The sequence below is a fragment of the Pollachius pollachius genome (assembly GCF_949987615.1).
Source record: "Pollachius pollachius genome assembly, chromosome: 19".
Classification (NCBI taxonomy): domain Eukaryota; kingdom Metazoa; phylum Chordata; class Actinopteri; order Gadiformes; family Gadidae; genus Pollachius; species Pollachius pollachius.
Window position 1 is genome coordinate 15,971,456 of NC_136952.1, and position 14,193 is coordinate 15,985,648.

The following is a 14,193-nucleotide window of genomic DNA, read 5'->3' on the forward strand; positions in this document are numbered from 1 at the left end:
ATCACTTTGCGATTCCGGTGTTAAAAATATACGAGCAGACAGAACAGAACAGCCAGAGTTCCCAGTAATCAAGTTATATATCTTCTGTTATCAATTTCGGACCGACTAGCTTGAGCTGGCATAAGACCCTGGCATAATATTAGCGTGCTGGTATTTATAACATTGTGTAGCATGAGATACTCTTGATGCAAGCAGGCCATTCTGGGGACCAATGGCTGATACTCAGGAAGGATCTGGAAGTGTAATGCTCAGAGCTGTAAAGAGTGCACAGACAAATCCTTCCTGAGTAGAAGTGCTGTACCTTTGATGAAATTTGACTTGAGGAAAAGGTAAAATGAATGGAATGTAAAAAAATTGTCAAATTGTTAAATGTTACTTTTTAGGAGCATTGTGATTGTTTGCTTTTCTGTGAGATATTAGGAAATGTTTAGGACTCAGTAGGATGCATCTGTGAGGTTTTATTCTTGTCCCTCGGTCATCATCTCTTCTGCTACACTCAAAAACAAAAGCTATGATATAAGATAAGCTATTAAACGTGTGATCATCATTATATAACATTTTTTAACATAAAACATTTTATATACACAATCGTGATGGATAAACTGGGAATGAAATTTATTGTTAATTGTCCAACAATTACTTTGGATGGTCACACGTTTAGCTTACCATGAAATGTAAAATAATACAACAGCAGCATATAGTATTTCTAACGATTTGCCAGCATCCAATCAATCAGGCAAGAGAAGCCACAGAATAAAAGCAAATCTGACATAGCCAGACAGACAGACAGACAACAACAGGTGTGAGGGCTGAGAATGGGACATGAGGCCGTATTTCCTGGCGTTTAATTTTAGCCGCTCAGGGCGCAAAGAGGAGTTGGGGAGGGGGTTGCTGTCACAGAAACAGAAATAAACAGCGTCGCACTTTCATTCCAAACCATGGCAGTCACCATGTCTCTCTTTCTCTCGCTCTAGCTCTCTCTCTCTCTCCCTCTGGAATCTATACATTTTACTAGGGACCTTACAGTAACCTATCTGCTAACTACTGGTTCCAGGTCTCTTTTTATCTTGTGTGTGCGTATTTCTGGGTTAACAGCAACAGGTCTCGGGTGGAAGTGAATTTAGGCTACTGTGCACGTCACCCGTTGCTCCACATGCTTTTGAAGGACTTGTTATTGACAATCCCGTGTGATGTGTTACTATCCACATTTACCAAATCATACTCTCTAAGTGTATTCTAAGTGTATCACCACTATTCTGTACCTCCATAACCTTCTGATTCAGAGTTGAAGTCAGTTAATCTGAATGCAAAACACATCCTTAAGAGGCAAGCCTATGAACAAAGCTATGACCTAATTCAACATTCTGTACCGTACCGGGGTTGAGATGGTACTTACATCTGTGTCACATAGTCAGTTAAGATCTGATGCCTGTTAACCCATCATTGGTGTTACAATACCAACACCCACACCAAGCTACTGTCCCACCCCATAATCCCCCCAAGAACATCCATCACTCCAACAATGGAGCCCAGACAAGTGTCACCCTGCTGGCGTCTGCAATGGGGGGATTGGGGGGCCTTGACCTTACTCACAACAGGGGCTCTGAATAGTTTGGGTGTCATGTTTTGAGTCAGGGTCCCTGGGTGACATCACTTCAGCGGCGGCCTTACCTCACTGCTCGCCTTGGACTGTATCTTGGCGTTGATGTTGACAGGCGTCTGATAGACACTGGTGAAGGTGTTGTTCCTGGGATTGTGTCTGTTTGAGGGGAGGAGGGGTAGCCGTAAAGTTAAAATGTGGCCCGTCAAGTTTGCCTCAGTTTTAACTTAGGGATTTTTTCTTTTTTAAATGTTTCACTTTTGTGTCACATTTCTTTCTGGAAACAAATTCAGAAGTTAACGTCGTTTAGGGGGGCAACGTCAAAAACGGCAGTTGGTCATAGCTGTTCAGTGAAGACAAGACATTTAACCCAACTCATACGAGAAAAAATACAAAGAGGAAATCATTCAAAGCAGACATACAAGTCAACTTATATTTATTTGTATTGATATTTGTAAGCCCTCTCCTCATGTTAGAACCAGCCACGTTTTAGTGTACCTAAACCCTGACTGTACTCACACTGAACAGTAGGGCCGCTTCTGGTGGCTCACAAAGTTGTTGGCGGTGAGCACCATCCGGCAGACGTCACAGTGAAAGCAGGCCTTGTGCCAGTTCTGGAGGACAGAAACACACAGCACTGGTCAGCGGGATGTCTGGGATTCTGGAGGAATATGGCGCTACAGTGGACTCATGTACCATCCAGGGACAGAAGCATGAAGACGGGCTGAGGAGACAGATCGATCGATCAATTTTTCAAGACCTTTCAACATTACAGTGTTTGGTCATGAATGCTAAAATATACATATATAATCGTGAGAGCCTATTTCATAAACCTTTTTCAAACAAATACTCATTGATTAACAATTTTTTAAGAATAGATTTGAAGAAAATTCAAGACAATCAAAATAAAATACTTTAAACCAATATCTTGGTCCTCTAATTGTTATTAGAGACGGTTGGTACTGAAATGGTTTGGCTGACTCAAAATTTTCCATAATTAGTTTTTTGGTTTGTTTGAATTTGGCATTTTTACAGAAATTAGATTCAGGATTGCTGTTGCATGTCTTGTGCTCGGATTTGAAAATGGAATAGACACAGCAAGTCCACATAATATAGTCTACACCATAAATATATCAAAATGACAAAAGAAAATGCTCATTTCTATGGCTCTTTGAAAATGGATATTCTGAAGTCTTCAGTTACAAACATTTCCCTCAACATTTTAACCCAGATTCCCTCCTACCTGGTCAATGCAGTTGATCTTCTCCGCTGGGTAGACCACAAACCCACATCTCGCACACGACTGCATGTTGACAACCTGGTCTTTTCTTCACACACACAAATAAACTCCTCCAAAAAACCTTCAGATAAACGTACAGAGTTAAGAACTAGGAGCAAGCTAGAGGAACCCGTGGTCTAGACGACAGAGGCAGGGGTTTGTAGCTCACAGTAGGAGAGGTTGGCAGGAGAACTCCTAGACATTCAAATAGGTTAGTGGCTGCTGCTGCTGATAAACTTAGCTCTGGGCTGACCCTCTGAACCTGCCTCTCTTCACTTGACACCAGGCCCCACCCTCTTTTAGTGTTCCGCACAGGATTATTGGTCAATCTCAGCTGTCTGTCAACAGGAAGGGTGGGGTTTGGGATGACAGCGTGTGTATGTGCCATGCTCCTGGGATTATGAGAGTGTCGATTTTGGGAACTTAGTCAGTGTGATGGTGCTCTTTGAAATAGGGTGATGTGTAGTGTTTGTGTCATTTTAATAGTTAAATAAAGGGTTTTAATGCATATATTGTTGTAGCGTTATACAACAATGTCTATCACTATTAAAAATGTATTAATTATTTGTTTAACATATTATTTAGTAATTCAGTAGTCTCATTAAAGCATGGTCATTATAGGTATGGGGTGTGTGTGTGTTTGTGTGTGTGTGTGTGTGTGTGTGTGTGTGTGTGTGTGTGTGTGTGTGTGTGTGTGTGTGTCAGTGTTTGTGTGTGTGTTTGTGTGTGTGTGTGTGTGTGTGTGTGTGTGTGTGTGTGTGTGTGTGTGCGTGTTTGTGGGTGTGTGAGAGAGAGAGAGAGAGAGGGAGAGAGAGAGAGAGAGGAGGGGGGGAGAGAGATAGAGAGAGCGAGAGAGAGAGAGAGAGAGGGGGGGGGGGGGGGGGGGGGGGGAGGGGGTGAGAGCGATAAGGAGAGGGGCTGAGAGAGAAAAGGAGGGCCAGGTAGGCTTCAGCCTGGATGTAGCACTTCACTGGCAACACCCAGGAAGAAGTTGAGCGCAGGCGCGACAAGGTAGTTTCATTTTCATTTTTCTTCGGTGGAATCTCGTTGAGACGTCGTTATTCTCCAAGAATATCGATACATGAACTACTTCATAACTTTTTAATGCAAATTAATTCACACTAGTTACTAGTTACTCTAATCTGCTAAACTTCTTATACTGTACGTGCAGGCCTACTTAGCTAATACCCCGCCTTGTTGTAGTATTCCGCCTGTGTGTGCTCCTGGAGATGGCCGAGGCATCAGCTCCTGGTCTGCAGCCGGACCAGGCGGAACGGGCAGACGGAGCGGCGGAGAAGGAGGCCGAGGACACCACGGACGCCAAGCCGGACCGCAGCGGAAGGTTTCTCCTGTTCGGCAGGTCAGAACCGACGCTCTTAAATTCAATGAACATGAACACCATTGCCGTTTATATGTTTTCACTACGGTCACCGTAGTGAAAACATATAAACGGCAATGGTGTTCATCTCAGGTCACACACACAACAAATACATTTAAATCTTGATTTTGTTTTTTTCTATAATATCCCTTTTAAAAGGGATGCTTAATGAATTACATATAACACATGTTTGCAACATGTAGTATTTGGGCTAATTCTGTTAAAAATAAATAAAAGTAGGCCCGGTCATTGCTTAAATAGAACCCTTTCATTTTAATGTAAATTAAATTAATTAAATTAATTAGTTTATAATAAATTTAGCGCATAATTCCGTCGCAGCGGCCTACTGTAGGATATCTATACTCGTTCTGTAGTCGCATATTCATCACTATCTCGTATGCAGGATTATAATCTCTCACAAGGTGGCAGTACAAACCTTCTGAAGGTGTCGTTACGGGGTCAAAGTGTCGGAATCTCATGTTAATCAATTTGGTGGCAATGATGAAGGATTCTGACAATATTATATTCCATACTATGAGATTTGTAGGGAAATCGGATAAGCAAGTCGAGGTTGTGTGTGTGTGTGTGTGTGTGTGTGTGTGTGTGTGTGTGTGTGTGTGTGTGTGTGTGTGTGTGTGTGTGTGTGTGTGTGTGTGCGTGGTAAATTATTTATGCAGACCATATAACCATGCCCAATCTGTTGAGGCGCAATTATGAGGCAATAATCATCCAGGATATACCACATGAGCTCATTAAATATAAATTGCAGTAACAATTTGTATATTCGTGTGTCATTACACATTTGTTGGATCAGATCAGATCACGTCAACTTTATCCTTTTATAACTTGAGTAAACTTCACATCAAGTATAAGAATCGGTCCACTTTAGTAGAGCCTTCCAATGACCAGAGTTTTACTTTGAATGGGGGACTTTTATTTTTTAGTCAGATTGCTGTGTTCTAAGTTCTAAGTTGTAAGTCCTTAAACAGCTCTCCATCCTAAGCTACAGGATGCAGAAGCTGTGTGTGAGATGGGTTGCCATGGCGGGATTCTGCCCCTGTCAGCAGAGGACTAGGGCCTTGTCCCGTTTGAACTCTGCAGGGGTCGCAGTGATAGGAGCACCCCCCCCCCCCCCTCACACACCCCAATACCGATTGAATAGGCGCTTTTTTCCAAGTTTTTTTTAGAAAGCTCTGGCCCAGTGGTGTGCCTGCTGACTCAGGGGGAGGGGGGTTGGGGGTCGGGGAGGGGGCAGTGTCCCAAACTTCCTCCCCTCCCTCTCCCACCCCACCCCCACTAGGCTAGTCCCACCCCTCCCCCCCCCCCCCCCCCCACCACACCTCCACCTCCACCAGCGACACCACACCTCCACCTCCACCACCATAGTACAGAGAGTATACCAGAGTCCTGGCATCAGAGCCCTGCGGTACACCACCGGATCTGGATTATTGACAGCCAACTCTCTGGGCGCTAGAAGGTCGCAGGAAGGACGCACAACGGCACGTTTTACCGATGCAGAGCGGGGTAGCGCTGAATGAGGAACCCAGGTAAGAGTTTGGTCAGACGAAATGAGAAAACCTTCGCCCGCCGTGCAGTCCTCCCCTTCCCCTTCACACCCGTTCATTGGACGGTGTTCATCCTCCGGAGAAAAACTTAAGGTCGCTGCTCGTGGAACGATGGGAACACTTTTTTTTGGGAGGGTGGGCTTCTGAAAGGTTCTGGATCACATGTTTGTGAGCGAGCGGGCACTGTGTGTTTTGTATGCTGGTGTGTGTGTGTGTGTGTGTGTGTGTTTGTGTGTGTGTGTGTGTTTGTGTGTGTGTGTGTGTGTGTGTGTGTGTGTGTGTGTGTCAGTGAGGCGCGTGGCTTCATTGTTTCCCCGTCCCCCCCTCCTCTCCGGGGGTCACCTGATGAGCTAGCTCTTCTGGAACCAGGCAGACATTGTGTGGGACCCAATAGCCCAGGAGCTCTCTGGTTGGATCTTTTAAAGAATAGGAATATGGCAGGACCAGCGAGGACCTCACTCTGGACCCTACACCATCTCGGACACTTGAAACACCCGCTTTCTCTTTGATTCTGCAGTCTTTTCTTCCTTTTCGCACGTTTTTTTGGACAATTTTTCACGACGTCCCGCGACCATGGTGTACCTTTAACCGTTAAGGGGCTTGACGGTGGATTTCTGCAACCTGATTCGGACATGATTTTCATGCCTCCTTTAAGAATGTATGTACGTTCTCACGGCCCAGTAAGTGGTTTCACAAGGTTTTTTTTGGTTTCCCCGTTGGTGTGAGTGTGTGGATGGTTGGCTGGTGAAATCCTGAGAACCTGGAGTAAGTGACACACTATCGCAGTCACTCTCGTGACTTAAAGACTCTCGGCTGGATGTGAATTATTTTAATATTGACGAAATATCTTGTTTGATTGAAGTATTCATTATGTTGTTGTGTTTTTTTATTGGTGTAGAACTGTACAGAGTTATTTCTAGCTGCTACTGTTTAAATGTTTGCCAAATATTTAGAAAACTTATATTAATATAATATTTAATTCATTACCTAAGTCCCTTTATTTCTTTGCTCAAGAAATATCTGGTCACTGAAATACATATTTCAGTCACTAGGAGTTCAGGTTCAAACCAAAGTCAAAACTAATTTTGGTTATTTTGAAGCAGTAAATTATTTAATACAATGTTCTTTAATACACTTATTGAACAAACATAATTCCTATCTAACACACGCCTAAGAAAGGACATATCAACTATATTTAAGAAAATTATAAGAGCAGTTCATAATGTTGGTAGGAGGGTATTTATTGCTACCAAAGCGACAAGGGGTGTTCAACTATTACCCAAAAGGTTCGATGCCTGATGTCCGTAGCAGCCTTCCTTTTTGGCATCCCTGAGCAAGATGCCTTCTAACCTATGTACCTCCTCAGTGTCCTGTATTTGTACTCACTGTCAGTCGCTTCGGATAAAAACGTCTAATGGATGACTGACTGGAAGAGATAACAGAAAAGCTCTGGGTGTTCCTTGTCCTTCCCTCTCCCACTAGTAAGAAGAAGAAGGATGGCCAGACCCAGGATCAGCAGTACTGTTCTGAAAGCCATTACAGAATTATTTCACCTACATTCCGCTATAAGATGAGCCACCAGCAAGTGGGCAAGTGCATCATCATCAACAACAAAAACTTTGAGGATAAGACAGGTACAGTATTCTTTTTCTTCTATATATCTTTCCATTTTTCTTGAGGTATTCTTTGTGCCTTTCGGCGCTTGACAGTTTGGTCCACAATCTAGGATGTGAAACAATAATGTGGTGGACCCCGACATTGTTGGGGACCCCAAATGGTCCACCAGAATGGTCGATGTTCAATCGGTAGTCGTATTATATATCAACATTGGGATAATACTACAATTTATTCTGACATCAATTATCAACAGCGCTATTTGTGTGATGTTTCTGTATCTGTCATTGCGGGTAAAGTGGAAAATATTTCCTTGAAGAGATTCCTTGTACGATCAAACTATGGAAGTGCTTTCAGATGCTTAATTTTTCAACTTAAAAGCCCTCACCTGCTGTAACACTCGCTCTCTCTCTCTCTCGCTCTGTCTCGCTTTCTATTCTCTTTCTCTCTTTCTCTCTCTGTCTTTGTCTCTCTTTCTCTGTCCCTCTATGTCTATGTCTCTCTCTGTCTCTCTCTTTTTCTGTTCCTCTATGTCCCTGTCTCTGTCTCTCTCACTCTCTGTCTCTCTCTTTCTATCTGTCTTTCTCTGTCCCTCTATGAATCTCTCTCTCTCTCTCTCTCTCCCTCTCTCTCTCTCTCTCTCTCCCCCTCTTCGTCTCTCTCCCTCTGTTATTTTGCTAAAGGGATGAATGTACGCAACGGCACCGACCGAGACGCGGGCGAGCTCTTCAAGTGCTTCAAGAGCCTGGGCTTCGATGTGTGCGTCTACAACGACCAGAGTTGTGAGAAGATGGAGCACCTGCTCAGAGCAGGTGAGGAGTGGTGGTGATGGTGGCGGTGGTGATGGTGGTGCTGGTGGTGTAGGTGATGTTGGTGGTGGTGGTGGTGGAGGTGGTAGAGCTAGGCCAGATGTCCAACACAGGGATTCAATAGGATTTCAAAATCCAGGACATCTGTACATTTAAAGTGCTCACAGTGCTTGTGAGATGCACTCACAAAAAGTATTCTTGATAATTATCAAGATTACCTTGAAAAAATAGCCTTGATGGCAATTTTTGCCCAACAATAATGAGTTAATATTTTGCTTCCGGTGCTTCATGGTTGAATGAATCAACCAACGTGCACTTGACAGTTGTGTGCTTTGGATAAAAAGGAAGGAAAAATGTGAAATGTTTTGGAAAGATGATGTCTGTGTTAGATTCTGTTATCGTCTGAACCTTCTGCTGGTTGACCCCTGGTTTTTGGAGACTCCACCGGTGTGTGGGACGTGGACGTAGGGTCGATGATCTGAGTTGTAACATCATGGCCGTGCAGTTGTAGGATCACAGTTGTGCTATCGCCGTACATCATCGTGTATATTAATGCAAATTCATGCATTTGAATTCTAAACTCTTTTCCCAGACTAATTATAACATGGATTATTAATTAAGTGGCAATTCATTCTGAGTAGTAAAAAGAGCCTTTGGCTAAAGCATTTTCATTAGTTTTCGCTTGTTTATATCTGTGTGTGCATGCGTGCGTGCGTGTCTAATGCGGACGTGGGTGGTTTTTGTGTGTGCGTCCTCATTGATGTTTGCCTGACTGTGTGTGTGTGTGTTTGTGTGTGTTTGTGTGTGAGTGTTTGTGTGTGTGTGTGTGTGTGTGTGTGTGTGTGTGTGTGTGTGTGTGTGTATTGGGTGCTTGTGCATACCATGCCACCTTCATATGGGCTGATGCTCATTCATGTATGCGTGTGCGCATGTATGTGTGTGTGTGTGCGCGCGCGGGGTCTAGTGTCAGAGGAGGACCACAGCGACAGCTCGTGCTTCGCCTGCATCCTGCTGAGCCACGGCGAGGAGGGCATGATCTACGGCACGGACGGCGCCATGCCCATCAAGACCATGACATCCATGTTCAGGGGAGACATGTGCAAGAGTCTAGTCGGCAAGCCCAAGCTCTTCTTCATCCAGGTACTCGTCCACGCACGTCCTCCACACTCACCACAGGGAGTCTGTTAGGAGCAGGGGGCGGGGGTTCTCGTGGTCAAGGCGCTCGACTCCCCGCCGAAAGGCACTGGGTTCAAACCCCATGTCCGCAGTCGACCTGTGTATAACCCCCCTGCTCATTTACATGTCATTGGATCTGAATTCACTGTGAGACACTTTGGATGAAAGCTAGCCCTGAAAGAAAAAGCGACAATATATCGATGGTGAATGTTAATGACTTTACTATTATTTAGTAGTCGTTTAAGGCTAGGCTTCTAAGGATGGCTTTGTAGAAGCCTCAACAAGACTTAGGCCTTCTACCAGATGCATCAGTTAGGATAAAAATGTGGGTGTACACTGAAATGTGCAGAAGCAATTTGGTTGGGGCTCATGGCTTAAACAGAATTAATTGTGAATTGTTTCACCAGGTCATTGCTGAGAAAGCTACTCAGGATCTCAATGAAATGTCATTTCATTTGCTTCATCAGGCTTGCCGCGGGTCCGAGTTTGATGATGGCATTCAGACAGACTCAGGGCCTCCCAATGATGCCCTCGAGACAGACGCCAATCCCAGACACAAGATACCCGTGGAAGCAGACTTCCTCTTTGCCTACTCAACGGTCCCAGGTAAACACACCGCCTTACACTTACATTTGGATGGATGTTTATGGTCTTTGGTGCCTTCTGTGGACAGGACAGTAGCTTGAAGAGGAGAGAGGGGAATGACGAGGCACTAGTACGACTAAAGGTCGGAGTTGCTACTAGGCATATTTCCTCGCCAGTTAAGCTACGTTGCCACCACTCAAAAGAGGTCATTGTAGCATACGCTTTTATCCAAAGCAACTTATTACAAGGGGCTTGAGGCTGATAACAACCCAAGCATGCCAAAACAAAATTGGAGTAGCGACAACAATCGCAAATACTATACGATACTAGTTTAAAATTTTTTTTTACCTGCCACGAATCTGAATCTGAAGCTGTGGCGGAAAATAACAACCAAAACGTCACCATTTCTAACCTCCTTCCCCCTGCTGTCCCCGCAGGGTACTACTCCTGGAGGAACCCGGGCCGGGGATCCTGGTTTGTCCAGGCCCTCTGCAACGTCCTCAATGAGTTCGGCAAGCAGCTGGAGATCATGCAGATCCTGACGCGGGTCAACTACATGGTGGCGACCAGCTTCGAGTCCTGGTCCGAGGACCCGCGCTTCAGCGAGAAGAAGCAGATACCTTGTGTGGTCTCCATGCTCACCAAGGAGCTGTATTTCAACTGAGCACTGGAGGACTCCCATCCAGATGCTGACTCCCCCACACTGGCTGACTGACGGACACTCGGACTCACAGGCTGACTGACTGACACTCAAACTTACCGGCTGACTGATGGACACGTGCTGACAGAATGATGGTTGACTGACTCTAAGAGACTGTCTATCTTGCCATCTTGACTGACCGACTGACTGATCTGCTTTGAAAGCCGACTAACTGACTGACTGACTGACATATAGACTGACAAATTGCCCAAGTGGCTTTGTCGACTGTTTCAGGTTCTGACAAAACGGTCAAAAACATTCAGGGATCATTTTAAAGGCCAGCAAGGCGCTGGCCATGCTGGTTGGCTGCGCCGTGCATTGCATTGCATTGCATGCCGAGCTGGGTCACAAAACAAGCGCGCCTAACGAACGAAACCTTTTCCAGTGGCGCTTGCTGTTCACGGCGATAATTGCCTCTTCTTCTGCTTATTCCGCTTTCAGGAACAATGGCGTCACATTTGATCTGATCTTTGTCGACAGGCGATGTGAAATATCCATGTTATTCTACCAAATCTGCTAACATTTGCTGCAATTTTTTGTGGGTTCAGGGAGTCCTCAGTGCATTTGTATACATCGTCCGGTATTGGAACTCGATTTTGGAGTTGACTGACTTGATTCATGAGTGTGTGTGCAGCATGGCTTGTGGCTGACTAACTCAGTCCAACAAAAAACAAAAGCGTTCAAATGCTGGCTGTCTCGGGAAGGGCGGGTGCAGTGGCTACCTTCCACGCAACAGACTTCCATTGTGGTCCTAAAACACTGTTCAATTGTTGTCCGACTGCTCATCGAGTCCAGTATCCATCCTTATAATAATAATAATAAACAAACAGTCTTTCCTTACGGAAGCTATGGTAGCCAGCACAGCCCTGGGGCTGGTTTAAGTGTACTTTTTGGGCCACAATGGAAGTCTAGGGCACAGAAGATGCGATTCTACCAACTATTGGTTATGCAGATGTAAAAGATATTGTTTCTCTTTAGCGTTGCACCAGCGTTTTCACAATAAGACCAACATTTCGATATACAGACCAATGAAAGCTTTCTTTCATCATCCAATCTAACGTACCTCCACTGTCCAATGCTGTATAACTTATTGGAACCTAGGGTTGAATCAGCAAACTTTTCCCTGAGTTAGTGAACAAAAAAGAAGCAAATATTAATCTCTCCCATTGGGTCCCAATTTTGATACATGAATAATGAAGCGCCAACGTGTCCATGGCCGACTTTTTAAAATGCACTAGGTGGCGTGAACTTTTTTTCTGTTGGGAAGAGTTATTCCATAAACTTGCTTGGATAAAACATGAAAGTTCAGTTCAGTTGAAGGTCAGCTGGGTGATCTTCAGCTGTGCATTGTTGTTTTTCGACGTTTCTTGGCTGCCAAAAATAATTATTTTGAAATACTATTTTGGGACCACAATAAGTATTTACTTATTGTAAATAATTAAATATGATTACAGGGTGTGGAAGAATAATTACAACTCTTAACAGTTATAATCGTACTGCCTCGATAGCATGACAGCACTCCTAGTAGCACCGTGCTAGTGATCTCAGGTTGTGTGTGATACTGAACTTTGGAAATCTTTAAACCAATGCTTTCAAACCAAGTTTAAACCGAGTAATTGAATCCCTTAAGAGAAACTGTCAAACACTAAACATTGGCACGACATACCACTTTATGCTGGGTATATCTAAAAGACCAGCCGCCAACATTTTAGAACTTTCCTAACCTTATTTTTTTAACTTACATTTGACATATCTCTTACAGACTTTTAAAAAAAAAACACGGTCAAGTGAATAATCTCATCAGATTGCTGAACCGAGCCTTCACTATTGCCAAAAGCACAACTGACCACACTGTATTTATGTATTTCAGTGTTTGTCAGAACAGTACTTAAGGCATGCGTTGCTATGTATGTGATCTTCTAAAGGCTGAGCTTTGCATTAAGAGTACAGTTAAGTGGAAAATAAAGTGGAATTGACAAAAATAGATTTAAAAACAAAACAAACACATTTTCATTTGCTATATTTATTTCATACCTTTTAGGCGATATTTGCACAACTTTGCCAAATCAAAATATTTATAAATGAAACAAAAAAACTTTGATTGAATGGTTTGCTTATTATTATGATTGTTTTGTGTACGAATATTTACAACTTGAAACTTATCTAATGACAATACATCTGCTGGGGACAAAATGCCCTCACATGTTTTTGTCCCAAAGTCATATTTTTCGTCAAACTCAGAGGCAGCTATTACTGGTAGTGATCAGATCTCGTTCCGTGAACAATCCACCTGTCATTTACTGTTTCCACATTTCCTCATGAGCCTGAGTCAGCAACTTTTGGAGAAAACTCCACAAATACGCTTGAATTAATTTTTTGCGGTCGTCATAATTTATTTCCTCCTTTTTTTTTAAAATACTATGGCACCAGTCATGCAAGCACAGATACAACTTTCAAATCCTCTTCATGCAAGAATGTGGTTTCTGAGCTGGTGTCCATTCAGTGCTGAAAACAGTTTTTGCTCCATGTGTTTTGGATTGGGGTTTAATAAAGAAGGAAACATTTCTCATTTTTAAAAGCTTTCCTGTGTTAACTGCTATTGTCCTCAGGAATACAATTTGAAAGGATTTGGATTATATGATTGGATTAAATAAATAATGAGGTATGATTTGGCCCTGATTTTGTAATATTTTCCAATGAGGGGCAATACAACAATGTTTAAATGATTTAAAATCAAAAGAATGCATATGTAAAAAATATTTTATTGTATTAAACACCATGAAAGAAATGCACTGTGTGTTTCTTTGTTCAATAAATAAAATGTCGTTTATAAAAGTAAAAAATTTGGAACTTCACATGATCTTTTTGTGACCAACTCTTCCCCTTCGATGGACATGCTTATTGTACCCTACTGGTGTACGTCCCCATGTAATTGAATAATACTAGCAAATATAAGCAATATGTTAAGTCAACATGTTACTCTTCCAAATTTAAACAGAAAATACTTTAAACACGTTCATTTTAGCTGTCTGATTACGGCCATTATCTCTGCTAACACAAGTATTTTATAGACACGTTTATTTTTGATGTGGTCACTTGCCGTGTTGTTTAAGCGTATTTGCCCCCTCTTGTAACAATTTCGGACCGAGACCACGCAGCAGCTAATGCCAGCTGCTGCGTGGGTGTATTTTGCTAGAGCTATCCATGCCCATCAAAAAAGCGAATTGATTGCATTGCTTTTGTAGAAAAAAAAGATTCATCTGATTCACAGGTTAACTATCAAATATGAAATTTTATTAAAACACAGAAAATTCAGTAGAAAATATATGGGGCAGCGAAAGTTTAGACAGGCAACCTCGTGAGACACAAGCCCTCTGGTGGTCCACAAGGGGTAGTGCAAATGGGTCGCCAAAACAATGCAAACGTGTTGATTTTATTTCATGTTATTTCTCATTAAAGCCTTGATGAATCAATAATCAATATACTG

General features: G+C 43.1%; 2 protein-coding genes across 2 annotated transcripts in view; one reads left to right on the top strand and one right to left on the bottom strand.

Annotated features, from left to right (window-relative positions):
* nrap (nebulin-related anchoring protein) overlaps positions 1–2,909 on the bottom strand; it is a gene marked incomplete at its 5' end in the record, with an annotated part of 29,226 nt that extends 26,317 nt beyond the window's left edge. The window contains 3 exons of the mRNA XM_079757477.1: positions 1,672–1,759; positions 2,120–2,214; positions 2,844–2,909. Coding sequence (XP_079613603.1) covers positions 1,672–1,759; positions 2,120–2,214; positions 2,844–2,909 — 249 coding nt within the window. The remainder of the gene's footprint in view (positions 1–1,671; positions 1,760–2,119; positions 2,215–2,843) is intronic.
* A 1,011-nt stretch (positions 2,910–3,920) lies between these two features.
* On the top strand, positions 3,921–13,493 carry casp7 (caspase 7, apoptosis-related cysteine peptidase). Its single transcript, XM_079756677.1, has 6 exons — positions 3,921–4,239; positions 7,305–7,456; positions 8,120–8,248; positions 9,210–9,385; positions 9,889–10,027; positions 10,444–13,493. Exons 1-6 carry the CDS (start codon positions 4,109–4,111, stop codon positions 10,668–10,670), a joined length of 954 nt encoding a protein of 317 aa, XP_079612803.1. The 5' UTR covers positions 3,921–4,108; the 3' UTR covers positions 10,671–13,493.
* The last annotated feature ends 700 nt before the right edge of the window (positions 13,494–14,193 follow it).